General features: G+C 47.3%; 1 protein-coding gene across 1 annotated transcript in view; it reads right to left on the minus strand.

Moving 5' to 3' along the window:
- Positions 1-27491, minus strand: part of DNAJA1 (DnaJ heat shock protein family (Hsp40) member A1) — a 257885-nt gene that overhangs the window by 62768 nt on the left and 167626 nt on the right. Inside the window, exons 5-6 of the mRNA XM_033918184.1 lie at positions 7526-7753; positions 7138-7252 (exon numbers count right to left, since the gene is read on the minus strand). Coding sequence (XP_033774075.1) covers positions 7138-7252; positions 7526-7753 — 343 coding nt within the window. The remainder of the gene's footprint in view (positions 1-7137; positions 7253-7525; positions 7754-27491) is intronic.

Consider the following 27491-nt stretch of genomic DNA (forward strand, 5'->3'; position numbering starts at 1 on the left):
CGCGAGATTCTAAACAGTACTGCTTCACTCTAAGCAGGCTGCTTCGGGGATTTCTTCTGCCAGTGATTCCCTCTGTGACGAGCCAGAGGGAATCACTGGCAGGAGAAAGCCACGAAGCAGCCTACTTAGAGTGATGCAGTGCTGTTTAGAGTCTCGCGATGGGAGGCAGAGATAGGAGGGTCAGATCAGGTTGGGGGGGGCGTCCGGGATGATGATGATGCTGCCGCCAGCGAATCCAGCAAGAATGAGGCCCCAAAACACAGCACTGGCGGGCCCCCCTGATCATTTCAGGCCCTAGGTCCATGCTTACAGGGCCTATCCTTTAATCTGGCCCTGCTTACCCCCCCCCCCAATATGCCCCAACATCTCTCTCTCCCACTCCATGGTCTGGTACCTCCTTTCCCTCCCTCTCATGGTCTTGGCATCTCTTTCCTCTTCTCTTCCTGGTCTTCCTTCTCCCTCCTTCCCTCTCTCTTCCCCCAATTGGGTGCAGCTGCAGCAGCATTTCTCTTCACCTTCCCCTGCAATTGGGTGCAGCAGCATGTCTCTTCCCTCTCCCCCCAATTGGGTGCAGCAGCATGTCCCTTCCCCCTCCCCCCCTATTGGGTGCAGCAGCAGCAGCATTTCTCTTCCCCCCCAATTGGGTACAGCAGCAGCATTTCTATTCCCTCTCCCTCCTAATTGGGTGCAGCAGCATATCTCTTCCCCCTCCCCCGACTGGGTGCAGCAGCATTTCTCTTCCCCCTCCCCCGACTGGGTGCAGCAGCATTTCTCTTCCCCCTCCCCGTCTCACACAGATTCGCTACAGACAAAGGCAAGTTGCAAATTTCCATCCGTCGCTGACCTATCTCCCAAAGGTAAGCGACAGAAGGAACCTTACAACTTGCTGCTCTTCCTTGCTTCGGGCCTTCCTCATTGCCGAGTCCTGCCTTTGTGGAAACAGAAAGTAGGCAGGACCCTGCAGCGAGAAAGGCCGAAATAAGCAAGAGCAGCAAGTTGTAAGCTTTCCTCTATGGCTGGCCTATCTCCCACATGCTCCGGGGTTCTAATGGTACCACTGTCCGTGCCGGCTTCCCTTCTCTTTCCTACCCTCCCCTCGGGACGTAACTTCCGGTTTCGGAGGGAAGAGAAGGGAAGCTGGCAAGCGCTGGGTTCAAGTCGCTTGCTGAGTTTTGTTTTTTGTTTTGTTTTTTAAAGTCAGGCAGGAGTCTTCAGGCTGTGTGTTAAGCAGCGGTAGCAGCAGGATTCGCGGTAGATGACAGCTGGGTGGGCATCTAAATTAGCCGGTCGGAGCACCCGGCTAAAAAGCGCTGGGGAGAACACTGCACCACCCAGATGATTACCTACTGCTGTTTCTTCTACTTTATTTATTTAATTCATTTTCTAGCCCGTTGTCCTCACTTCAGGGCCCACCTCCTACTCTGAAGTTCCATTTCCTTTACCACATATTCAGGCCTTGACACAACCATAGTTAGCAAAACCAATTATAAAAAATAAAAAAGGAAGTGACGTCATCGTGGCTGATGGCAGCCTAGAGCGATAGCTCCGCGGACCCCCGTGCTGATTTCGGCTATCTTCGCGCGATTTCGCGTGCCTGCACTGTCTACTTCCCTCAGCCTGTTTGTGTAGCTACTTTGCTGCGTCCCGATGGCGACGCGAAAAAAACAAACCGATATAAAAGCGTTTTCTTCACCGATCCCGAATGGGCCTCCTAAGACTGGCTCTAAAATGGCGCCCGACCCGACCGCGGCTGCGGAGGGCTCACATGCTGATGCAACGTTGCCGACTTTACAGCTGGAGATGCGTGGCTGGTTCCAGGAATTGAAATCTGAAATCTCTGCAGTTCGAGCTGATATCCATGCTGTTGTTGCTGAGCTAAAACGTGAGGTGGGTGAAATCGGGAATCGAGTGGGAGAGACAGAAGTTGCAGTGGAGGCACATGGCTCTGAAATAACACAGTTAAGAGACAGGATTGCAGCGCTGGAGGAAAAAGCTGATGTGAGCACCCTAAAGCTGGAAGATCTGGAGAATCGCTCCAGACGGTGCAACCTTCGCTTTCGGGGTGTGCCTGACACTGTTTCTGACTCTCGCTGTATGGAGGTGATTGATCATATATGTATACAGGCACTAGAGTCCGCTGGTTTACCTGTGGAAGTGGGAAAACCATTGCTGGATAGGGCTCACCGCATCCCTGGCCCTCGTGATGTGAACCGCCCTCGTGATGTTGTGGCCTATTTCCATCGTTATATGGATAAAGAACATGTGCTTAGGGCGGTAAGGCGTTCTGGGGGAACTGTTAAATGGGAAGAAGCGGACATTGATGTCTATCCTGATGTGGCTCCAGCAACCCTGGCCCGCCGGCGCACGTATAGAGACTGTACCCGTATACTGCAGGAGCGCAGTGTTCGATATAGATGGATTTATCCTATCGGACTGGCTTTTACACATGCAGGCAAGAACTACACTGCAATATCTGTGGCGGATGTTCAGTCTCGAATGGTGGAAGCAGGTTTGATGACGGCTTCAGAAATGGCTCCACTTCCTCAGAGGTCACCTATACCCAAATCAGGAAGAGGGTTGGGATGGCAGAGAGTGGCTAGGTCGGCTGCAGCCCGTCGCCCTTTGGAAGCGGCCACGTCCTCATCCATTTGAACATTTGTGTTTGTGAGATGTGTTCCTGAAATTTTGTGCTGTGTATGTTTCTTCTTCTTTTTGCTGAGCGGCTTCTGTCGCGAAGGTTGTTTATAGGGCTTGTTCTGGGGGTCCCTTTGTGAACTGTTTCTCTACACTTCCTGTACCGTGGTTACCAGGTGCTTTGGTAGCTGGACCATGTGGGGTATTGTTGGGGGGTTGGGGGGAGGGGGGGGTGTTGGTATTGGGAAGGGTTGTGACCGAGTGCTTTTTTGTATGATTGTATGGAAGTATGTTTGTGTATTGTTTTTCTTAGGGTTGCGATTGCAGGGGTTGGTTGATTTGGCTGCTTTGGAACAGGATATTGATTTGGTGATGAAGTGCTTTTTCTTCTCTAGTAAAAATGGATAAACTTACTTTGCTGTCTTATAATGTACATGGTCTGAATTCTCCACAAAAGCGACGCTTGTTATTTAAAGAAATGAGCCGCCTGAATAGTGCGGTTGGATTTATTCAGGAGACCCATTTTCAATCTCACTATGAGAAATTGCTTACACACCATAGCTATCCACATGTTTTCCTTTCTTCTAATAAGGTCCGGAAAAAGACCCAGGGGGTGGGTATTTTAATTCATAAACGTGTCCAGGTGGTATTGAGAGAGGTGGTGCGGGATGTTGAGGGCCACTACATTCTGGTCAAGGCTGAGTTGGATGGCACCTTATATAGTTTACTGAATGTCTATGCCCCAAACGTTGGTCAGGGGGCCTTCTTTACGTTGTTAGAACGTGTGCTGTTAGATCATGTTGAAGGTACTCTCCTTGTAGGTGGAGACTTTAATCTTACCTGCTATCCTCAGGAGGATAATTCCAATTCTTCCATCCGTTATGCTAGAAGCGACAGAAGGGCTTTTCTGCGCTTCCTGCGTAGGCAGGATTTGATAGATGTGTGGCGTTATTTACACCCTGGCACGCGGGATTACACCTTTTATTCATCGAAACATGATTCATATACTAGAATTGATATGTGGATGCTGCCTCGTGTTGCTCTGCCTCGAGCCCTGGCCTCCAGTATTGAACCCCGGGTGTGGTCAGATCATGCTCCCTTGACTCTGGAGTTACAGGTTGGACAGGTTAGAGGTGGTCGTCGTTTGTGGCGTATGAATGACTCTTTGTTGAAAGATCCCAATACCTTGACTCTATTGGAGACTGATGTCAAGGAATTTTTTGTTTTTAACGACGTGGCTGGCATTAATGTTGCGATTCTATGGGAAAGTTTTAAAGCCACCCTTCGGGGTTGTTGTATTTCGAGAGGGTCGTATCGTAACCAATGTCGAGTGGCTCGTAGATTAGAGCTGGTGTCCCGCCTTCGACGCCTGGAGAATGCTCATAAGAGAGCTCCGTCGGTGGCTGGGGGGGGTAGCGCTGACGGAGTGCCGGAGGGATTTACAGGAACTTGATTTAGAGGGCATGGCTTGGGCCCTACAGAGACGGAAACAACGGTTTTTTCGAATGGGGTGGTAGGGCGGGTCGCTTATTAGCTGCACAGATCAAGCAAACTCAGGCACAACATTCCATAACTCGGATTCGTAATGAATCGGGACAGCTTTGTGCAGATGACGGGGCCATTCATCAGGCTTTTTTATCCTTCTACCGGACTCTGTACTCTCCGGAAATTGAAGCCACGGAGGGGGAGATAGATGCTTTTCTATCTAACGTCACCTTGCCTTGTTTGGCGGAAGTTGATGCAGAGTGGCTCTCTTCCCCTATTCAACCCGCTGAGGTGGTGGCAGCTATACATCATTTGGCTGCTTCCAAAGCACCGGGTGTTGATGGTTTCTCGCCCCTGTTTTATAAGAAAATGGAGGCCCATATAGTTGCTCCTTTGACTAGATTGTTTAATTCTTTTTTGGAGGGGGATTGTTTGCCGTATTCGTTTCGTCAGGCTGCGGTCTCTCTTCTTCTTAAACCCGGGAGAGATCCCCTCCTTTGTGGGTCTTACCGCCCTATTTCGTTGTTAGGAGTTGATTATAAGCTGTTTACCCGTATTTTGGCAGTCCGGTTGCAACGTTTTTTGCCTTTCCTAGTTCATGGAGATCAGTGTGGTTTTATCTCAGGGAGGCAACCTGGTGATAATATTCGAAGAGTGTTAGATCTTATTGGAGTGGCCCATCAAGATTCTGTTCCAGCTGTCTTGTTATCAGTTGACGCTGAAAAAGCCTTTGATAGGGTTTATTGGCCGTTTATGCTAGCAGCTTTGAAGAAGATGGGCATTTCGGGTGCTTTTCTACATTGGGTGACCTTATTATATGCTGCTCCGGAGGCTTGCTTAAGGGTTAATGGACGATATACTGCTAATTTTATGATTCGTAGAGGAACTAGGCAAGGGTGCCCTTTGTCACCGCTGATTTTCGCGTTGGTTATGGAACCTTTAGCAGCTGCTATCCGTGCGAATGCTGATATTCAAGGGATTGTGGTGGGTGACGAAGAACATAAGATCTTACTGTATGCTGATGATATTTTATTTACCTTGACCCACCCACATCATTCTTTGACAGAGGTGCTTCGTGTTTTGACTATGTTTGGTGTGGTGGCTGGCTTTAAAATTAACATTGAAAAATCTGAATTGCTTAATGTTTCCCTTCCGGACTTGTTGGTAACGGACTTACGTGCTACGTTTTCGTTTCGATGGGCGGCTAAATCCATTAAATACCTCGGTGTGCGTATATCTCGAAGACTTTCTGACCTTTTTGAATTGAATTACCCTCCGTTGCTACGAACTGTGTTTGCTGATCTGGATCGATGGGAGGGATTGAGATTGTCTTGGATGGGTAGGATTAGTGCTTTGCGTATGAATGTGCTGCCTCGTTTTTTGTATCTGTTCTCCTGCCTGCCTCTCTCAATTCCTAAACGGTTCTTGCTTAGGCTACAACGGCGGGCCTTTGCTTATATCTGGACACGTAAACCCCCTAGGGTGCGGAGGGAACGTATGTATTGGGACAGGTTACACGGGGGAATGGGTGTCCCTGATTTTTCTACATATTATTATGCATCCCAACTGCAAGGACTGTTTCATTGGGCATTTCCCTCCCAGCGCTGGGTCTCTCTGGAACAGGCTTTACAACCTGCCTACCCATTGGCAGCAGTGCCCTGGCTGTCTTTTGATATCCTTCGGGATCTGCAGACTGGGACATCTTATGGGATGGAGTGTACTTTGCATGCGTGGAGCCGGGTTCGACGAGCTTGGTTCCCACGTCAGCGCTATTTCTATGCTACTCCCATTAGATTTGCCCCTGATTTCCTGCCTGCTAGAGATACTGTGATTTTTCGGCGTTGGGAAATGGAGGGACTTAGGGTCCTAGGTCAGCTGATAGTGGGTGGACATCTGGTACCCTTTGCTGCCTTGCAATCTATATATGACCTCCCCTCTACGGATTTTTTCGCCTATGTCCAACTTCGAGATTTTATGGTGAAGAGGGTGATCCCTGAGTGGGAAGGGGCAGACTCTGCTTTTCTCCAAGTTTTTAGGATGGGATTTGGGGTGGGCCTTATTTCACGTCTTTATAGGGCTCTTTTATACACTAGGCCACAGGCCCGCACATATGAACATCGTTGGGAACTCTTGCTGGGTAAGGCCTTTGATTATCAACAATGGGACTGCCTTTATGGTACATTGCTGAGAGTCTCTTTAGCATCCCCCTTAGTTGAGCAAGGGTATAAGATGCTATTTCAGTGGTACCTTACGCCGGAAAAGGTGCACCGTTTCTATCACTGTGGAGATGGACACTGCTGGCGTAACTGTGGGTGTCTGGGCACTTTTGGGCATATCTGGTGGGATTGTGTTAAGATTGTACCTTTTTGGAAGATGGTTCAACAACTGATGATTGATGTATTACACCTACCCATTCTATTGCGTATGGAAATATTTTTACTTAACTATCCTTTGGGGAGTTTGGATGTGGATCAGAATCATTTTGTGGCCCTAGTTGCTACGGCAGCTAGACTCACTGTGGCTACATATTGGAAGCGTGCCTCTTTGCCTTCTCGTACTGAACTGTTACATAAGATTGACCAAATTTACTTGATGTCTAAACTGACCGCTTTAAATAATGATTCCTGTGGTACGTTTCATCGTCAGTGGTCTCGTTATGGCTCCTGGCGGGGTTTTCTTTGAACTATTCTTATTTTCATTTTCATCTTCCTTTGTTTTAGGCCTATATTGTATCACTCGGTGGGGGGGTGGGGGGGTTATGTTATTACATATGGGCAATGTACTTTTGCTGTTGGCATGCTGCCTGTGTATTGTTTTCATTTTGTTCAATAAAATATTAAATTGAAAAAAAAAAAAAAAAAAATACTGGAATGAGCAAATACGATTACAATGGCACCATATGTCAGCTAGATACAATCTAGATTGGAGACCAGAATATTATAGAATTAACTTAATATAATTACAATTAATCAACTAAAAAAAAAATCATTTGTAGAACCCAAAACTAAAGATATTTACCTTGTAAACAAAGAATGTTCCTTCTGATCCAAGACTATGATTATATCCCCTGGTTCCAAACCAGGTTCTTGATCACCTTCACCATGGAATGTTATTTTTTGGCCATCTTTCATCCCTATTGTAAAAGATAAACATTGACATGGCAGAAAATTGACAGTTATAGAGGAATCATTAACATTAAAGGACAGTAGATGAAAGATTAAATGGTGCCAGTCTGCCTAGCAACATACTTTAGGGAGCATCAACATCTAAGAATTAAGTTCTTTATTGTAAGTATCAAGAAGGTTGTATATACTGTCTTTAATGAAAAGCACAGCCACAAGAGGACTTCAAAATCCTCACATCACTGAAATTTAAGACAATTACTCTATTAGAAAAAGAAAATTACCTTTATCTAGACAGACTTCCAGAATTTTTTTCTCTCTGACAATTTTCCTCCCAGTGCAGCTTTTGCACCTGTCCTTTGGATTTATTCGCTCTCCCTGGCCCTGGCACTCTGGGCACACAGACTGGATCTGTTGTACCATTCCAGGCCCTAGTGGATGAATTCTTATTTGCATTCCTGTACCTCTGCAATTGGGACAGCATTCTACAGAACCCTTTTTGCCACCTCGACCTGAGGCAAAGAAATAAATAAAAAAAAGTTACAGTAAAGACTTGTACTACTTTGAAGGCATAATGAATAAGTCACACAAATCTGAGAGAAATTCATTAATACTGAAGCATAAACATGGGAGTTACCATATTTTTCCACTCCTTAAGAAGCACCCTAGATTTAGAGTAGGAAAACCAGAAAAACACATTCTGAACCAAATTGTGTACTAATATATACCAGGCTCTGCACCTTGTCTCCTCTTCCCTACCAGGCTGTTCATTTCATTTTTCATATACATTGCAAGACAACACCTCTGTACAGGCAAGAAAATCATGCTGATACAACTAGACCTTTCTGCAGCCTTCAACTTGGTAGACCACGACATGCTTCTACAAACTCTCGACTCAATAGGAATCTCAGACAAGGTACTTGCATGGTTCAAAGAATTCCTGCAATCAAGAACTTACAGAGTTAAAACAATGCAAGAAAAATCAGAACCATGGTCTAACCCCTGCGGAGTTCCCCAAGGATCACCCCTATCACCCACACTATTCAATATACAGTGGTACCTTGGATTACAAGCATAATCCGTTCCAGGAGCATGCTCGTAATCCAAAATGCTCATTTATCAAAGCGAGTTTCCCCATAGGAAATAATGGAAACTCGCTTTGATGCGTCCCCCCCCCCCCCCCCCCGAGAACCGGCATTGCTCTCCTCGAAGGTCCCCCCTGCGATCAGGCACACACCCCCTACGATCCGGCACCCCCCGCCACGATTGGACACCCCCCCCCCCCCCCGACACAATTGGGCATCCCCCCGCCGCTTCTTACCCTCATCTGGGCACTCTTGAAGATCGGCCTACTCGTCTGCTGGGCCTTGAGCATCTGAGCATGCTCAAGGCCTGCGAGTTCACGTTCTGAACGTGAACATGAACTCGCAGGCCTTGAGCATGGTCAGATGCTCAAGGCCCAGCAGACGAGTAGGGGGGGAGGGGGTCTGTGCCGGTCTGGAGGGACTAAAAAAATGAAAATTAGTAGGTAAGGACCTAATTTTTCCTTCTTTAGCATCCCAGACCAACACGGAAATGGATGGAACGTACCGAAGCAGTACCCATCATGGGTAGGACCCCTGAAGGGCTGCCAGAAGAACACCTTCACCGAACACTGCGTCCCAATGCACCTGAACATCCACATGGTAGTGTCGAACAAAGAAATGGAGATAAGCTTTACATCTATCCACCGGAGGTACAAGAGAAGATTCAGCCCAAGAAACCGCTTGCCCCCGAGTGGAATGAGCATTGAGAAATTCCGGAACAGGCTTCTTTTGGATAAGGTATGCCGAAGCCGTAGCCTCCTTAATCCAGCGCACAACTGTAGCCTTGGAAGTACCGTCCCCCTTACAAGGACCCACTAAAAGGAAAAAAAAGACTGACTTACAGAGCTCCTGGGTCCGCTGAATATAAGAGCAAAGGACACTATGGACATCCAAGAGGCCACAAAAGGAAGACAAAGCAGTAAGTTGCACCCAAAGAGAAGACCAGGCAAGGCCTCACTCCAGGCCATCCTGCAGAAACTCCAGAATGTGAGGCAAAACAGCTCAAAGGGGAACCACACAACGCGTGGAACACCACTCTTCAAAAAGACGACAAACACACACATAAGCCCAAGAGGTGGAAATTCTCAGAGACCCTAAGAGAGTGGAGAGCACATTATCCAAATATCCCTTCTTCTCTAGGTGAGCCCTTTCAAGAGCCAAGCTGGAAGACAAAAGGGACCCTGAACTAACAGGGAAATTGGACCCCGAGACAGAAGAATGGGCGAGAGGGGCAGGAGAAGATCTGCCACTAGCAGACGAACCAGATCCGTGTATCATGGGTGCCTGGGCCAGTCCGGAGCCATGAGAATCACGCAGCACCACCAGATGACTTGTGCTGCCCCCCTCCCCTGATGATTGTATAGGCCACTGTTGCGGCTTTGTCTGAGAGAACTCAAACTGACGTGCTCTCCAGCAAAGGACGAATTCCACCAAGCTAGCCGAATGTCTCTGGTCTCTAGAACACTGATCGACCAGGATGCCTCCACCAGCAGCCCAGAACCGAGTGACTGAAGAGACTCACGTCTGTGAGAAGCAATGTCTACTGGGGCTGAACGAGACTCACTCCCAGAGCCAAATTGGAAGCCTGGAGCCACCAGTGAAGGCAGGTCCAGATTTTGCATCTGTGGCAACCACACCAAAGCATAAGAACATAAGAGTTGCCACTGCTGGGTCAGACCAGTGGTCCATCATGCCCAGCAGTCCACTCACGTGGCAGTCCTTAGGTCAAAGACCAGTGCTCTAAATGAGTCCAGCTTCACCTGCGTACGTTCCAGTTCAGCATGAACTTGTCCAACTTTTTCTGGAATCCCTGGAGGGTGTTTTCCCCTATAACAGCCTCCGGAAGAGCGTTCCAATTTTCTACCATTCTCTGGGTGAAGAAGAAACTTCCTTACATTTGTACGGAATCTATCCCCTTTCAACTTTAGAGTGCCCTCTCGTTCTCCCTACCTTGGAGAGGGTGATCAACCTATTTTTATCTACTAAGTCTATTCCCTTCAGTATCTTGAATGTTTCGATCATGTCCCCTCTCAGTCTCCTCTTTTCAAGGGAGAAGAGGCCCAGTTTCGCTAATCTCTCGCTGTACGGCAACTCCTTCAGTCCCTTAACCATTTTAGTCACTCTTCTCTGGACCCTTTCGAATAGTACCGTGTCCTTCTTCATGTACGGCGACCAGTGCTGGACACAGTACTTCAGGTGAGGGTACACCATGGCCCGGTACAGCGGCATGATAACCTTCTCCAATCTGTGCGTGATCCCCTTCTTTATCATTCCTAGCATTCTGATCTCCCTTTTCGCCGCCGCACATTGCGTGGACGGCTTCGTCGACTTGTCAATCAGAACTCCCAAGTCTCTTTCTTGGGAGGTCTCACCAAGTGATGCCCCGGACATCCTGTATTCGTGCATGAGATTTTTGTTATCGACATGCATCACTTTACACTTATCCACATTGAACCTCATTTGCCATGTTGATGCCCATTTCTCGAGCTTGATTATGTCACGTTGCAGATCTTTGCAATCCTCTGTGTCTTCACTACTCTGAATAACTTTGTATCGCCCACAAATTTAATTACCTCACTCAAACCAATGTCCAGATCATTTATAAAGATGTTGAAGAGTATGGGTCCAAGCACCTAGCCCTGCGGCACCCCACAGGCGACACCCTTCCAGTCTGAGTATTGTCCATTTACCCCCACTCTTCGTTTCCTATGTTCCAGCCAGTTTTTAATCCATGTATTTCACCCTCGATTCCATGGCTTGCAATTTTCCAAAGTAGTCGTTCATGTGGAACCTTGTCAAACACCTTATCCATCAGTTGTGGTGTGTTCTTTCCAATAGATTTATACGAAAGAGCCTTCACCCACCTGACCACTTCCAAGGAGGCTGCCATGGACTCCAAGACCTGAAGAAAGTTTTGTGCCAGCAGACATCAGCAATCCATCAGAAAGCGAATCTACATCTGCAATTTGCACACACTGGCCTCCGGAAGGAAATCTCTCCCCAAGCTCAAGTCGAAAATTACGCCAAGATACTCCAAGTGCTGAGACAGAGCCATCTTGCTTTTGGACAGGTTGGCCACCCAGCCCAGGAACTGGGGAAACTCCACAACCCGAGCCATGACTTGAGAACTCTCCTGCAATGACTTTGCAAGAATCAACCAATCATCCAGATAGGGGTGCACCAGAATGCCCTCCTTGCACAAGGCAGATGCCACCTTAACCATAATCTTTGGTGAAGGTGCATGGCACCATAGCTAGACCAAAAGGAAGCACACAAAACTGATAATGCTCTCCCAAAATCATAAAGTGGTACTCCCAAGGTCGGTAGGACCCCCAAGCTCTATCTGGACAGTAAGAGGGACCAGAAAAATTCCCTAACCAGATCCAACAGGCCCAAAATAAACCTCAGCACTGACTACACAATCTTACCACTCCACCTGCTGGAGACTGAGAAAAGACTGATTGTAAGAGGGACTGCACAGTCCACTTGTTCTATAGCCAAATGTTAGTGTCTCAATCTCCACCTGCTGGCAAAGGAGCGTAAACCCATCCGTTTCTGTGCCGGTCTGGAGGAACACAAAAGAAGGACATGGTTTAATGAGGCCCATGAATAAAACGCAATCATACTGGGTCAATCTATTTAGGAAGAATAGAGTTGGCCAAAAAGATGGAAGAGAAATGCTGATGTGAAAAATATTATAGTAGCTGAAATGGAAAAGCAATAGAGTAAGTTGAAAGGAGCTACAAAAATGACAAATCTTTTTTTTTTTAGTCTGTTTATTTATTGAAGTTTTTACAATCATAACAACAACATAACCATGGATATACATGTTACGTTAACCGATACAAGTGAAGCATCATATCTTAGAAGTGGTACAATCTAAGGAAGAAACAGGTTTCATCATCAAATATATTTTGTGAGTGGACCATTTTTGCGTGAAAGACAGTGGAGTACCAGTTAAACAACTTATCTTAACAGAGTAACATTCGTATCGGTAAGTGAGGTATAGTAAGTTCCACGAATGAGCACATTCCACTAATGAGCACATTTAACTAGATAAATCTTTCCAACATGAACAAATAATTTTTTTTAAAGTAGTTGCTAACATTGTATCTAGTACCGGTAAGTGACAGAAAGGTGCTGGCAAAGTGTTGACAAAAAAAGTCCCTTTCAGGACAACGATGTTAAGAGAAATAGGTTCCAAAATAGGGCGAATATTGGTAATACTAGACCAGACATTCCTCCAATATTGATATAAATGTGAACATTCAAATATACAATGTTTTATATATCACCAGAATGAGAACCACAGGACCAACATAGTTTCGATAGTCGAGGTTGATTTGGAGGACTTATATAAGGATTGCCAAATGAGAATCCAAGTGGAGTCAGGAATTGCAGAGTTAATGTCAGATTCCCAAGAGGAACGAAGACCAGAGAGTTTGGAAGGCCTAATGTGAGAATGTTTTTGAAGTGCTTGTAAATTTTTGAGGCAATGTGACCTCCATGAGATAATTTCTGGGAGAGATCAAAAACAGAAGCTTTGTCTACTAATGCAGCAATCTTTATGTAAGAAAAATAAAAGCCAGAAAAACTAATAAAGTTTTCCAAACAAGTAGTTTGGAAACTAAAAAGGAAAAGTTGGCGTTCCTGAAATACAGTACACAGTATCAAAATCCTCAAAGCAGCAAAAAAAACAGCTAACAAAAGTATAAGCACAAAAGATGACTTAATATGTATAAGATTTTTCACGTACATCAGTGAAAGGAAAAGGCAAGAATTGTTAAGACTTGAAACATATTGAAAACTTATGCTAAAAAAGTGATTGGGAGAAAAGCAGATGTGTTAAATGTCTGTTGTGTTCATGACTAGAGAATGACACGGGGAAAAAATCTATCCCCGTCACCGCCCCGTCCCCCCATTCTCTGCACCGCCCCGTCACCGCCGTTCCCTTCACTGCCCCGTCACCCTCACCGCCATCCCTTTCACCGCCCCGTCACCGCCATTGCCCCGTCACCGTCCCTGCAGCATCCATATAAGCCTTAGTACTCTAATATTTAGCTTATTCCGTTCTTATAAATCAAAGTTCTGGCTGCTGAACTAGAGAAAGATGTTCAGCTGGCAGGGCTTTGTTTATAAATTTTTATCAACACAACTAATATACCACCATAATGTTTCCGACAGAGAACAAGTATGCAATAAATGCATTTTGCTGTTTCAATGCCAGTGCTCAGCAGAACAACAGACAGCAATATGGGCATTCACCTTATGGACTGGGTGATATACATTTCAAATGTAGTACTTCTTTTAATATATAAAAATAGGCAAAATTAGTTGCTGTTTTATCATTATATTTTCTTGCCACACATGATTTTAAAATGATAAACCAGTTCTGCTAAAGAGGGGAGAATACCCACAACGAAACAGTAGGGATGGGGTGTTCACGCATGCAGCAGGGGTGGGGTGGAGAAGAAGGCGGAGGAGGGACATCACCAATCCGGGCACCTCTCACCCTCGCTACGTCACTGCTTGGAAGGGTAGTGGGGGAATCAGTCGGTAGGTGGGTGGGAGAGAGGGGTCAGAGAGAGAGAGAGAGAGAGAGGGAGGAATTGGTGTTTGCTCTGTTGGTTCAGCTAATCGCAGCAAGGGAATCCCCAATCACCTGAGCTGGCAGGATTTCCCAAAGCCACAGTTTTGGGGAATCCTGCTGGCTCAGCTGATCAGGGATTCCTCTGCCATGATTGCAGACTGTGGACTGTTGTAGGCAAAGATAGGTGCCAGAAATGTAGGCCAGGGGTTTTGTAGTACAAAAGTCATTGCGTCCCAGTGCTATGTTTTAGAATAATGCATGTGAATGTGGGGGGAAAGTAGGTGATAAAAGAGATCATCAGACTAAGGTACTTGTCCTTTGAATGAGTGACAACTTTCCTCTTTTGCCTCCAAAACTCTATTACAAGTGATTGCCTCTACTAATCCTACCATTTTAGGGGTAATTGTTTGAATTTGTGATTGTGCATGTGCACTCCAGAGCAGCTTGTTTTTCAGCAGGGCCCTGCTTCCTGAAATGCCACTTAATAAGGATTATAAACATAAATCAGGGATAAGAATATTCTTTTCTTTCCTCCCTGGTATGATTTTTAGATACTGCAGGAGAGAGATGCTGAGGCTGCCAGCCATGATGAGCACCAGCAGACATTACAAACAAATCATTCTGCCCCAAGGCAGAGGCCTCAATATTTCAGTATTTATATACTTAAATAAAGGTCCAGAAGCCCCCCCACCCTCCTTCCACCTCACCTTATATTCCAAGTTTGCCGGCTTCCTTTTTCCCGAGCTGCACGCGTTCAAAAAGCCGTGCACGCGCGGCTGCGCGAGTCAAACTTCTCCTCTCCTGCAACTTCCTGTTTCCGGTTGCGTCAGAGAAGATTGATTGACTTGCGCAGCCGCGAGTGCACGGCTTTTTGAACGCATGCGGCTCGGGAAAAAGGAAACCGGCAAACTCGAAATATAAGGTGAGGTGGAGGGAGAGAGCTGGCTAAACACTACGGACGGGCGGGCGGGGGGCGGTGGCTGCGGGGACCGCACGATCCTTGATACCTCACTGCGGAGACAAGACCATTCACCTTGTCCCCGTCCCCGCGACTGCTATTTTTCATTCCCCATTCCGACGGGTTACCCGCGGCTAAACGCGGTAGCCGCGGGTAAACCGCCACCGTGTCATTCTCTACCTCAGAGTACTCGAAGCGAGCCTGAGAATCCAGATAGGGTAAAAACTTTTGCAGGATGGAGAGGAAAAACTCGAAGTAGGTGGCAAAATGAAAGCTGTAATTGAGGACTCGAGAAGCCATCATCGAGTTCTGGTAGATGCGCCTGCCAAATCTGTCCATGGTTTTGCCCTCCCGGCCAGGAGGGGTGGAAGCATAGACCTGGGAGGGGTGAGACCGCTTCAGAAAGGATTCAACCAAGAGAGACTGGTGTGAGAGCTGTGCCCCATCAAAGCCCTTATGGTGCACCGTACGGTAGCGAGCATACAACTTCCCCGGAACCGCCGGGATGGAGTAAGGGGTCTCGAAGCACCTCATGAAAGTCTGGTCCAGAAGCTTGAGCAGAGGCAGGCACAGAGACTCGGCAAGAGGTTGAAGAAGATGCATCGTCTCCAGATACTCCTTCAAGAACTTGGAACCCGAATCCAGGGTGATATCCAGATCCACCACCATCTGCCTCAGGAAGGACGAGAAGGACAACTGGTCTGCCAGAGCCGGGCCACGAGGCGGGCTCGAAGACGATGAGGCGGCCTGGTCCGCAGTCTTCAAGTTCTGGCATGGGACGAGGGGGCGAGTATTCCGGAGAAAACTCCCGGAAAGGTTGCTTCTGACGAGGCGAGGCGTGCCTCGATGAATGCCTCGATCGACAACCGGAGCTGTGTCTAGAAGCAGGCCTCGAGCGACGAGGTGAGCGACGCTCAGACAAGGCAGCTACCGAGTAGATGGGACTGGAGGGCGTGGATCAAAGCATCAGCGGCTGAGACGAGGTTCCCCGAGGCGCTCCCCAAGGTTCAAGGCCCGGTATCGCCAAGGAAGGGTCCGGACCAGGCAAGCCGTGGAATGAGGGTATCGGCTCCAAAGGTGGCATGAGCAAAGACTCTGCTCCCTGCGAGACGCGCCCCGAAGCCAGACCAGACACTCGCCGAGACTCTGCTCCCAGCAATGAGAGTGTGCGCCGAGGAGGCACCGGAGGCGGCTCGACCTCGCGGGAGGCTTCCACGTGCCCAGACTGGATCTTGGAGAGAAGCGTCGGCCCAATTTTGGTAAAGAGCTCGACAAACCTCTGCTCCATCAAGGAATGAAACAACGCCAGCAAAGAGGGATCCACATCAGAAATGGGACCTCCTGCACGGATGTCGGTCAGTCGGCCGCCAGGAGGCTTGGATTTGGAGGCCTTGGGCACCTTACGCACCACTGGAGGGATAGCAGGCTGTGCTATCTGACCTGAAGAGACATCGGAAGGCACCGCAGCCTGCGTTGAGGTTGAAGCCAGCACGAACGAGGCAGGCTTGAGCAGACTCGAGGCTGAAGGAGTAGAATCGGAAGTCGAAGGCGTGGCGCCCTGGGAAGAGGGCCACACCAGGGATGCCTCCATGCCAAACAGCGACTCCCACAAAATACAGCGACGCTTAAACGCACGTGCTGTGAGCGTGGAGCAAGGCTGGCACAATTTTGGAAGATGTTGAGGCCCGAGACACTGAAGACAGCGTCGATGCAGGTCCGTCAACGAAATCACGCGCTGGCACTTGACACACTTTTTAAAACCGGTAACAGGCCGGGACATAGGCCGAAAAAGCTCCGCCGCAAGGTCGAAGCCGCGGAGCAGCGGCCACGCGACCTGCCCGGTCGAACATTCGAACGAAATTTTTTTTTTAAACAACAAAATGCAACGTGAGCCAACAGGAATGAGCACAAGAACCCAAACCCGCGGGCACAGAAGGCACAAAAAAGGAACTTCGCGCAGAGAGTTCAAAGGCAAACTTCTCAGCTCCGCGGAAGAGAAAGAACTGAGGAGATGTTCCCGGTGCATCGGGCGGGAAGGCACTCGCGCATGCGTGGTGTGGGCAACTCGAAACTTCTAAAAGTTTCTACAAGCAAGTATGCTTATGAGATGTCCGCATCGGGGCTCCGTTGGATGACGTCACCCACTAGTGAGAATACCTGCCTGCTTGTCCTGGGATAAGAAATGAAATCATTAATAAATACGTTAAAAAGCAGCGAACCCAGCACAAATTCACCTCTAGAGGACCCACTGAGGTCATAACCCCCAAATAGGTTTAATAACCCCATCTGGGGTCCTGACAGTTCAGAAAGTTCTTTGTTAGTGCAAACTTATTATACAAATTTCTTATGTGAAAAGTCAGAATTTCAAATTTACAACAGAAAATGGGACCTGATTTAATGAATATATCTAATATTTTGGAAATGTCTGATAGAGAATTAGTGACCCCAGCCACCTTACTTTTGACAGTAGCTCTCGCACCAGATAAAAACTGGTTGCTGAGACTTTTCTTTAAAAATAAACAAAAAGAATTTTTAGGTTGTAAAATTCAGATGTTTCCGGATTTGGCTAAGGATACGCAGAGAAGGAGACGAGAATTTTTATTAAGGAAACCTGGTGTTATATCTCTGGGGGCGACCTTTTACTTGCGACATCCATGTAAATGTGTAATTAATTATCATTCTCATAAATACGTTTTCTTTGAGCCATCTCAACTGACAACCTTTCTCTCAACTGCATCTCTGGAGAAAGAAAGTGCGCTTTAATCTCATTCAACTAGTTATTGCTTGGTTTAAATATAATTACCTTGATTCGCCTATTACCCCTCTTGGATCTATTGAGGACTTGAGTAGAAATTTATGCTTATATTTGATATTCTTTTATATATGTTTTCAATTGTATTAATTTCATGCTGAATGTCCTTTCTGTACAAGTTTTATGCTTGATTATATTGAAAAAAATTCAAAAAATATTAAAGTTAAAAAAAAAGAATTTCAAATTTAACTTTCAGACTGCTTATGAACCTGTGACATGAAAAGAACAGCCTCAATATTTTGTATCTGCTACTTTTGTCATCTTTTGTTCTATATGGAAATGGGAGTAAATTATAAAGCACAGTTACTTACTGTAACAGGTGTTATCCAAGGACAGCAGGTAGTTATTCTCACATGTGGGTGAAGTCATCCACAGAGCTCCGGTAAAGACAGCTTTAAAAGTGCATCGCCACTTTTAAGAATTTGAGAAAAAAAATTTGTGAACTGCCCACACCGCAAATGCGTAAATGCCTTCCCTCCCAAAGCAGTTCCTCAGTTCAGTAAGCATTGGGAAGAATAATCCAAATCAGTTACCCGATGCTAAGGTCCACCTTGGGGGTTAGTGCCCAAGAAAGGGATCTGGGTGTCATTGTAGACAATACGATGAAACCTTCCGCCCCATGTGCAGCGGTGGCCAAAAAAGCAAACAAAATGCTAATACAGTGGTACCTCGGTTTACGAGTGCACCAGTTTGCAAGAATTTTGCAAGACGAGCAAAACATTTGCAAAATTGGCGCCTCGGAAACCGAGCTTGCCTCAATTTCCCAGCAGCGCCCCTCACGATCCGGCATCATCCCCCGCGATCAGAAATCCCCCCGCTCACGTCACACACACCCCCCCCGCCGCAATCTGAAACCCTCCAGACCCACCCAAACACGCTGCTTACCCCCATCTGGCCACTGGCACCAACGCACAGCACATGCCAGTGCCCGAAGATCTGCAGCCTCTTCTTTGCTGGGCCTTGAGCATCTGCGCATGCTCAAGGCCTGCGAGTGTGATGTGAATTTATGAACTGAGGACCAAGTAGCAGCTTTACAGATTTCATCAATAGGAGTCGAGTGAAGGAAAGCAATTCAAGCTGCCATAGCTCTGACTCTGTAGGCTGTGACACGACTCCTTAGTTTAGCCTAGCCTGAGCATAATAGGAGTCCTTGCTGGAATGATCCGGTATATAAGATGGAAATTAGATTAGATTAGAGATCATTGTCTTGAATACTGGATGTCCCAACTTGTTAGGATCAAACAAGAAAGAGAGAGTTGAGGAGATGTTCTATGTGATTGAGTTTTCTGCAAATAGTAAGCCAATGCTCGTTTACAGTCCAGAGTGTGAAAAGCCGTTTCCCCAGGGTGAGAATGAGGCTTAGGAAAGTATACTGGAAGTACAATAGATTAAGGTAGAATTCAGTGATGACCTTTGGAAGAAAATTGGGATGGGTGCAAAGCACTACTTTATCATGGTCATTGGTAAGGCCCCACTTGGAGTATTATGTTCAATTTTGGAGACCGTATCGGGCGAAGGACGTAAGAAGACTTGAGACGGTCCAGAGGAGGGCGACGAAAATGATAGGAGGCTTGCGCCAGAAGACGTATGAGGAGAGACTGGAAGCCCTGAATATGTATACCCTAGATGAAATGAGAGACAGGGGAGATATGATTCAGACGTTCAAATACTTGAAGGGTATTAACGTAGAACAAAATCTTTTTCAGAAAAAGGAAAATGGTAAAATCAGAGGACATAATTTGAGGTTGAGGGGTGGTAGATTCAAAGGCAATGTTAGGAAATTCTACTTTTCGGAGAAGGTGGTGGATGCCTGGAATGCGCTCCCGAGAGATGTGGTGGAGAGTAAAACTGTGACTTGAGTTCAAAGAAGCGTGGGATGAACACAAAGGATCTAGAATCAGAAAATAAGATTAAATATTGAACTAAGGCCAGTACTGGGCAGACTTGCACGGTCTGTGTCTGTATATGGCCGTTTGGCGGAGGATGGGCTGGGGAGGGCTCCAATGGAGGGTGTAGATGGGCTAGTGGTGTAGATGGGCTAGAGTAAGTCTTAACAGAGATTTCAGCAGTTGGAACCCAAGCACAGTACAGGGTAAAGCTTTGGATTCTTGCCCAGAAATAGCTAAGAAGAAAAAATTTAAAAATTTAAATTGAATCAGGTTGGGCAGACTGGATGGACCATTCGGGTCTTTATTTGCCGTCATCTACTATGTTACTATGGTGGAATACTGTGAAAAGGGGATCTACCACTAGTGCATGAAGCTCACTGACTCGTTGAGCTGAAATAAGGGAAATGAGAAAAACCACTTTCCAAGTAAGATACTTTGAGATGAGCTGCAGACATTTGTTCAAAAGGAAGCTTCATCAGTGCAGCAAGAACCACATTAAGATCCTCCCAGTACCAAGAGCGGATGGAAGGAGGCAAGGGGAACTGCAAGCGATCAACGCCTGGATGAGACGATGGTGCGAAGAGGAAGGCTTTGACTTCGTGCGCAACTGGACAATGTTCTGGAGAAGAAGCAAGTACTACAGGAAGGACGGACTGCACCTCAACGAGGAAGGAGCAAGAGTATTGGCAGGCAACTTCAAGAAGGCCATCGAGAAGGCTTTAAACTAAAGGTCAGGGGAAAGCCGACAGTCGACCACCAGTCGATGGTCCGGGCGACAGGATGTCCCAAAGAAGGAACTAAGGACAACTACTCAGACACAGGAGGGGACGACCACAAAGCATTTAAGAGAGACAATACAGGAGCAAGGAAGGATACCGTGAAGGAATCAGCGGAGACTGCTAAGCTTAAGGAGTCTAAGAAGGCAACACAAAGGGAACTCAAATGTATGTATACGAACGCTAGAAGTTTGAGAAACAAAATGGGAGAATTAGAAGCAATAGCAAAGAACGAAGAACTGGAAATCATTGGCATAACAGAAACCTGGTGGAATGACGAAAACAAATGGGATACAGTACTTCAGGGATACAAACTGTACAGAAGAGATAGAGTGGGGCAGAAAGGTGGAGGTGTTGCACTATATGTTCGTGAAGAAATAGAATCTGTGAGAGAGACTATGACAGAAGAGAAAGAGAAGCTGGAATCCCTCTGGATAAAGATTTCCAGACACAACGGAGCTGACACAAAGATTGGCCTTTACTATCGACCGCCAGGACAAATGGAAGAAACAGACGTGGAAACGATAGAGGAAATTAAACACGAATGTTAAGACATGTAATGTCAATCTTGGGGGATATCAATTTTCCTGGAATAGACTGGAACCTGGAAATTTCAAATTGTGGCAAGGAGGCAATGTTCCTGGAAGTGCTAGGGGACTGTTTTCTGGAACAATTGGTGGGAGAGCCGACAAGAGGAAACATCACCTTGGACTTGGTCCTAAACGGCCTTACGGGGCCAGCAAAGGAAGTAGAAGTCACGGTCCCGCTGGGGACGAGCGATCACAACATGATCAACTTCAGACTTGATGTCGGGAAGGGGAAAAGTACCAAAACCTCAACCACAACTTTAAACTTCAAAAGGGGAAGATATGATAGCATGAGAGCCCTGGTGAAACAACGGATCAAAAAAAAAAATGGGCAAAGTCAAAACGGTAGAACAGGCATGGTCCCTTCTGAAAAATACTATCACGGAAGCACAAAGCCTCTACATTCCGAGGATATCCAAAGCAAAGAAAACCAAAGGCAAAAGAGAGCCGGCGTGGCTTACTAAAGAGGTGAAGGAAGCCATAAAAGAAAAGAAGGACTCCTTCAAAGCATGGAAACGCACGAAAACAATCGAAACTTGGAACAAACACAAGGGTGATCAGAAGAAGTGTCACAGGGCGGTGAGGGATGCCAAAAAGGACTATGAGGAGAAAATAGCACAGGAGGCCAAAAACTTCAAGCCGTTCTTCAAGTACGTGAAAGGGAGAAAACCCGCAAATGAGGCGGTGGGACCACTGGACGACCAGTGAAGGAAAGGGTACATCAAGGAAGATAAACAAATCGCAGACAGATTAAATTCATTCTTTGCGTCTGTCTTTACAAAGGAAGACACTGCAACAATTCCAGAAGCAGTGAAAGTGTTCAAAGGAGTAACAGAGGACAGCCTTACCACAGTAGACGTGGACTTGGACCAGATATACCGCCAGATCGACAAACTCAAAAGCAACAAATACCCTGGAACGGATGGAATTCATCCGAGAATCTTGAAAGAGCTAAAAGTGGAAAAGGACCTGGGAGTATTAATCGATAGGACACTGAAGCTGTAGGTGCAATGTGCGGCGGTAGCGAAGAACGCAAAAAGAATGCTAGGCATGATAAAGAAGGGAATCACGAGTAGATCGGAGAAAGTCATAATGCCGCTTTATAGAGCGATGGTCAGACCACACTTGGAATACTGCGTCCAGCATTGGTCTCCATACCTAAAGAAGGATATCATACTGCTAGAGAGGGTGCAGAGACGAGCAACAAAGCTGGTGAAAGGTATGGAGAACCTGGATTACGAGGAAAGACTTAAGAGACTGGGGTTGTTCTCCCTTGAGAAAAGGAGACTACGAGGGGATATGATTGAGACATTCAAAATACTGAAAGGAATCGACAAAATAGAGCAGGAAAAAACGTTATTTACAATGTCCAATGTGGCACGGACAAGAGGACATGGGCTGAAGCTAAGGGGGGACAAGTTCAAGACAAATATCAGGAAGTTCTGCTTCACGCAACGAGTGGTGGACACCTGGAATGCTCTCCCAGAAGAGGTAATTGCGGAATCCACCATTCTAGGATTTAAGGGTAAGTTAGATGTACATCTCCTTATGAGTGGCATGAAATGACATGGGTAGGGGTAGGCTAGATGCACTTCTCTTTACGAGAAGCTTGGAGCGATATGGGGACCAAAACTATGCCAGGGTACATCTGGCAGGGCCTCCGCGTGTGCGGATCGCCGGACTTGATGGATCTAGGGTCTGTTCCGGAGATGGCGCTTCTTATGTTCTTAAGATCCCAAACCGCTGGAGATGGTTTGACATTGAAAAGTCTTTCATGAATCTGGACATAAGAGGATGAGCAGGGAGAGGTTTATCATCAACTGGTCTGTGAAAAGAATTGATAGTACAGAGATGAACTCTAATTGCAGTGGTTTTGAGACCTGAATTGGATAAATATAAAAGATACTCCCAATACTGAAAATGCAGAGGTGAATTTAGCTTCATAATGATGAAGAGCATACCAAGCGGGAAAACCGTGTCCATTTTTGCTGGTAGCATTGCTGCGTGGACGGTTTTCTTGATGCTTCCAAGATTAATCTAATCTAATCTTCCAATTGTCAGTCACACAAACCTATAAAAGCTCAAGGCGACAGTTCAGAGGGACAGGAGCAAGTGTAGTTTGAAGAAGGTTGAGATTGAATCATATTTCTTTAATTTGTAGATTAGTCTTACAGTTGTATTCTGGATGAGCTACAGTTTGTGGATAAGAGTGGTGTTAATGCCTAAGTAGGCAGAGTTGCAATAGTCCAATTGGGGTAAAGCCATCATGTGGACAATCAAGGTAAAGTGATGTGGGTGGAAGTATGGCCTTGCGAGTCTCCAAAAGTTAGAGATTTGTGGTTCCATCATGAGGGTATCCAATATGCAACCACGTATTGTCCCCCGACTCAAGCTTGTCATCGTGTATCACCAGGCCGGGCCGCACCCAAGCGGGAGTGGCCAAAAGAGCCCAGAGCACACGGTTCTGACCGAGCGGATTTATCAGTACTAATTGGAGTTGGTGGATCAAGTAACACACACCCCAGTTCTGCTTCCAAACAAAATTCTTTATTCCATTAGGAACTTCAGCTTTCAAAATCCACAATTGCATTCACAGTTCAAAAGGAAAAATAAACTTGTATTTCCCAGTTATAGTCCAAAATGACTTCTTTACAGCAGTGCAATAGTCCGTAGATTCCCAAACTATTTTCAAGTTGCTTTCATGCAGTTGGATACAGTCTCTTGCTGGCAATCCACTTCTGGCAGCTTTAGATTGGATCCACCTCTGAACTCTTTGGATGCAAAGTAGAGAATGACACGGTGACAAAATTCATCACCGTTCCCGTCCCCGCGGATAACCGCGGGAAATAATCCCATGTCATTTTCTAGTGTCTATTTCAACCTCGGTCCTTCTACACCAGTATTCTTCAAAGCAAAGCTTGAGGGTCAGTGGTTGTGGCCATTCATACTGATTCTTTCTTCTCTCCTTAAAGAATGACATGAAGATGGTTTCCCGCGGTTATCCGCGGGAACGGGAACGGTGATGAATTTTGTCACCGTGTCATTCTCTAATGCAAAGCTCAGGGCAGAAGGGACCTCCTCCCACAATGACCGGTGTCTGTGGTCCCTCCCAACTAGGACTCACAATCCAGTCTATGAAAACAAACCTCAAAAGGAAAAAGGTCTCCAACTACTGCTAAGGCTGTGCAGTGTTAATTGCTCCAGCCTAGAAACTTTGTGGTTCTTGCCCAAAGGAATGCAAGGACCCCTCACAAGTCACTAAGGCTTTCAGTAACCTTTCTTTTGCCTTGAGGTTACAGAGACAATCAGCCCATTAACTTGCACAACCAAGTCCCAGCCTAATTTCCTTTAAACCCCATCAGTTTCATTACCCCACAGGTCAGCATCAACAATTCCATATTTGAATTGGCTTCTTCCTGGTCTGAAATGTCTTCCCTATCTGAAGCTTCCCTTATGCATTCATCTAACATTTCAGCTTAAATAAAGTTAGCTCTGCCCTTTGGTGAATTTCTCCATTGTGAGAGTGATGCCTAATGGAAGGGTAAGGTTGGTCATGATGTTCTGTTGCGTGGTACGAAAACCAATGGCTTTGGTCTTGGTGGTGTTCAGTTTCAATTTGTTAATAGTTGCCCAGGTTTGGATTTTAGTTATATTGTTTGAGATTTTTTCAGAAATATTTGGTTGGTTATAGGTTATGGGAATGAAGGGAAGGATGCTTATAGGTTATGGGAATGAGGGATCGGATGCATGAAGAGAGGAGAAGGTAGCAGATCAGGCAGGGGGAGAGAGGAGCAAGCGGGGAGGTAGATAAAAGCGCTGAGGAGCGCCGGACCACTTCAGGGCAGCAGCGAGAGAGAAGCTCGGCCCACCCCCAACACATCAGCGTCTCGCGACCGGGCTCCTCCATTAAAGGAGGCGAGCCAACGGGCACAGCGCTGATCGGCTGCAGGAAGAAAGGAGAAGGTAGTAGATCAGGCAGGAGGAGAGAGGAGCAAGCGGGAAGGCAGAGAAAAGCGCTGAGGATCACCGGACCATTTCGGGGCAGATGAGGAGCGCCGGATCACTTCAGGGCAGCGGCAAAAGAGAAGCTCCGTCCACCCCCACTGCGTCAGCGACTCGCGACCGGGCTCCTCCATTAAAGGAGGCGAGCCAACGGGCGCAGCGCTGATCGGCTGCAGGAAAAGAGGAGAAGGAAGCAGATTAGGCAGGAGGAGAGAGGAGCAAGCAGGGAGGCAGAGAAAAGAAATGAGGAGCGCCGGACCACTTCGGGGCAGTGGCGAGAGAGAAGCTCCGCCCACCCCCCACCGTGTCAGCAACTCGCGACAGGGCTCCTCCATTAAAGGAGGCGAGCCAATGGGCGCAGCACTGATCGGCTGCAGGAAGAGAGGAGAAGGTAGCAAATCAGGCAGGCAGAGAAAAGCGCTGAGGAGCGCCGGACCACTTCGGGGCAGCTGAGGAGCGCTGGATCACTTCAGGGCAGCGGCGAGAGAGAAGCTCCACCCACCCCCACCACGTCAGTGACTCACGACCAGGCTCCTGCATTAAAGGAGGCGAGCCAACGGGCGCAGCGCTGATCGGATGCAGGAAGAGAGGAAAAGATAGCAGATCAGGCAGCAGGAGAGAGGAGCAAGCGGGGAGGCAGAGAAAATCGCTGAAGAGCGCCGGACCACTTGGGGCAGCGGTGAGAGAGAAGCTCCGCCCACCCCCACCGCATCAGCGACTCGCGACCGGGCTCTTCCATTAAAGGAGGCACGGCAAAGGCGCTCACCTTAGCGAGAGCGCTTTGGCGAAGAGCCTTAAGAAGAGCCGAACTACACACGACAACGATACCTTAGGGCAGCAAGCGGACCTCTCAAACACCCTATCCCTTCACCCAAATCGTACGAACTCTCATACTAACTCACAGACAGCACCCTCTCAGATATCTCAAACTCTCAGACACCCTTATCTTTCAAGCTCTAGACACCCCAATCTTCCAACTCTCAAGACACCCTAATCTTTCAAAATCTCACACTTGCTCACAGACAGATTTTTCTAATTCTCTACCTTATTGACAGGCAGACCTCAATTACAACTCAGCAATGGCAGGGAGGACAAGAAGCGCAAAGTCTACAATCAAGACCAGCATTACAGTCGCTATGGGGATCCAGGAAGCGACCACGGACTGCGTGCAGAAGTAGGAAGACCCAGGAAGGTGGACAGAGGTCTCTGTGCAGACCAAGGCCATCCCCCAGCGCTACACTAGTCTCTACACAGACAGAGGAGGTCGCTCAGCTGGATGGAGACCTCATGCAGGAACTAAGGAGCCTCAGGGAGGAGGTGATACGCCTGAGAAGCATCCGAGAGGACCAGGCCTACATCGATGGAGTCGTCCAGGAGCTGTCCCAAATCACCGAGCAGGCCCATGACATGTCCATCCTCGAGACGCCCAAATCATCAGCTTTGAAACCAACAATTGGGATACAGGAAATGGCTAGCGGTGCTGACTCCTGGCAGCTGGTGACCTCCTCCATGGGCAAACATAGGAGACCCTTCCCCCCCCTTTTTTTCAATCTCTTCATCTTCTTCTTCTTCTTACCAACAGGGCACCAACTCACCCTGCGGAACAGATTCCAGATTCTTCAGGAAGGAACTGTCGATGAGGAATAGGAGCAGGAGCAGGACCAACACACAGCTCCATCTCCAGCGACAACTGACCGACTCTCCCCAAAGAAGCACAGAGTAATAGTCATTGGGGACTCCAAGCTGAGGGGCACCGAGGGACCAATTTGCAGACCAGATATGCAATCCAGGGAGGTCTGCTGTCTGCATTGAGCCAGGATACGAGATGCCACCGCCAGTCTGGATAGACTACTCACGCCCCAAGACCACTTTCCTATGCTTCTTGTCCACATAGGAACCAACAACACTGCCAGGAACACCTCGGAGACCATCACCAAAGACTTTGGAGCACTGGGTGAGAGGCTGAAACGGACAGGAGCGCAGGTGGTCTTTTCATCGATCCTCCCAGTTAGAGGCAAGGGAAGAGCCAGAGATAAACGTATCCTGAGGACTAACGAGTGGCTACAGGGATGGTGCCAGGATATGAACTTCAGATTCCTAAACCATAGAGAAGCGCTACAAGGACTTCAGGGACCAGACGGACTCCATCTGACCAGTAGGGGTAAGAACGTTTTCGGACACCCACTAGCCCGCCTGCTTCACAGGGTTTTAAACTAGGTAAGTTGGGGGAGGGTACCCACTCACATACTAGTGCAGAAAGTTACTATCCTGATGAGGTGAGTCGAAACTCCGCTTCCATGTCCAAGGTAAGTACCCACATTGCAAACAGTTCTTTAGGAGTCACACCGACTCGGGTAGGATACGCCTCACAGGGACTTAGCAAACACAAGATATGGAGGGCCATATATGTCAATGCACACAGTTTAGGTGATAGAATTGGAGACTGAAATAAGGAATGCCGACCTAGACGTGGTGGCGATATCTGAAACTTGGTTCATGGACTCGCATGGGTGGGATATGGCTATACCGGGCTACAATTTACTTCGTCAGG

The sequence above is a fragment of the Geotrypetes seraphini genome, chromosome 1 (genome assembly GCF_902459505.1).
Source record: "Geotrypetes seraphini chromosome 1, aGeoSer1.1, whole genome shotgun sequence".
In the NCBI taxonomy this organism is placed as follows: Eukaryota; Metazoa; Chordata; class Amphibia; order Gymnophiona; family Dermophiidae; genus Geotrypetes; species Geotrypetes seraphini.